The following is a 1,260-nucleotide window of genomic DNA, read 5'->3' as shown; positions in this document are numbered from 1 at the left end:
TATAAGAGACGCGGGATATATATGCTTTCTGCGACGTTGACTATATATGTTCGATATATGGAAGTTATCGCCTAAATAGTTTATTATAACTTTATAGCGCGACTTGACTCGATCAGCGCCTCGGACTCGTTAAGCAGCATTTGTATAGTCGCATTTTTCAGGTTCTGATTTGTTCGACAGAAACTTTTTTGGTCCCCATGAAGAAGGATATATAGTGAAATCAACTCAGCCATGTTGATCATTCCATAATAAGTCAATCGCGACACGCTTATAAATAATTTGTTTCAAGTCCAGTCTAGCTCTCTCTCTCTCTCGCCGTGTGTGTGTGTGTGCGTGCGTGCGCGTGCACAACACGCATCCATCCATCCATGCGACAGAATGTTGTTCCCAAACTCCTCATCCTCCTCCTCCGAGTCCTTATCCTGTGACAACATCACCAAGGCGCGCGTGGCGGGCGCGCCGACCACCAGCGCCTTAATGTTCGCGCTGGCCGTGGTGGGCAACGTGCTGGCCCTGTACATCCTGGGCGTACACCGCCAGGAGAGGCGCACCAAGTCCTCGGTGTTCTGCATCCTGGTCACCGGCCTGGCGCTCACCGACCTGCTGGGCACCTGTCTGCTCAGCCCGCCCGTGTTCGTGTGCTACGCGTGGCAGCTGTCGCTCCTCGGGCTGACGCCGGGCGACCCGCGGCTCTGCCACCTGTTCGCCTTCGCCATGTCCTTCTTCGGCCTCGCGCCCACGATGATCCTGTGCGCCATGGCCGTGGAGCGCTGCCTGGCCATCAGCCACCCGTACCACTACTCCAAGTACGTGCGCCGCAGCTTCGCCAAGGTGACCCTGCTGCTCATCTACCTGTTCGCGGCGGGCTTCTGCATGCTGCCGCTGGTGGGCTACGGGCGCCACCGGCAGTACTGCCCCGGGACGTGGTGCTTCATCGACATGGACAAGGGCCGCGGCGGCGTGGCCTTCTCGCTGAGCTACTCGTCGCTCACGGCGCTGCTGATCGTGGCCGTGTTCGTGTGCAACGGCGATGTGATCGTCAGCCTGTGCAAGATGCACCTCGGCCAGGCGCTGCGGCGAGGCAGCTCCAGCGTGCACCAGGCGGGGAAGAAGAGGCGGATGGCCATCTTCGGACAGGACGAGGAGGTGGACGACCACCTGATCTTTCTGGCGTTCATGACGGTCATCTTCGCCGTCTGCTCCCTCCCGCTCACTGTGAGTTTGTCAAAACGTTATACCTTGTGTGTGTGCGTGTGTGTG

The 1,260-nt window shown here is 58.1% G+C and overlaps 1 protein-coding gene across 1 annotated transcript in view; it reads left to right on the top strand.

The window, feature by feature from the left end:
* Window positions 1-378: 378 nt before the first annotated feature.
* Window positions 379-1,260, top strand: part of ptgir (prostaglandin I2 receptor) — a gene marked incomplete at both ends in the record, with an annotated part of 48,709 nt that continues 47,827 nt past the window's right edge. The window contains one exon of the mRNA XM_079514929.1: window positions 379-1,215. Within this exon, the coding sequence (XP_079371055.1) occupies window positions 379-1,215 (837 nt within the window). The remainder of the gene's footprint in view (window positions 1,216-1,260) is intronic.

The sequence above is a fragment of the Electrona antarctica genome (genome assembly GCF_951216825.1).
Source record: "Electrona antarctica genome assembly, chromosome: 11".
Classification (NCBI taxonomy): domain Eukaryota; kingdom Metazoa; phylum Chordata; class Actinopteri; order Myctophiformes; family Myctophidae; genus Electrona; species Electrona antarctica.
This window is presented reverse-complemented; position numbering and strand designations above follow the sequence as displayed.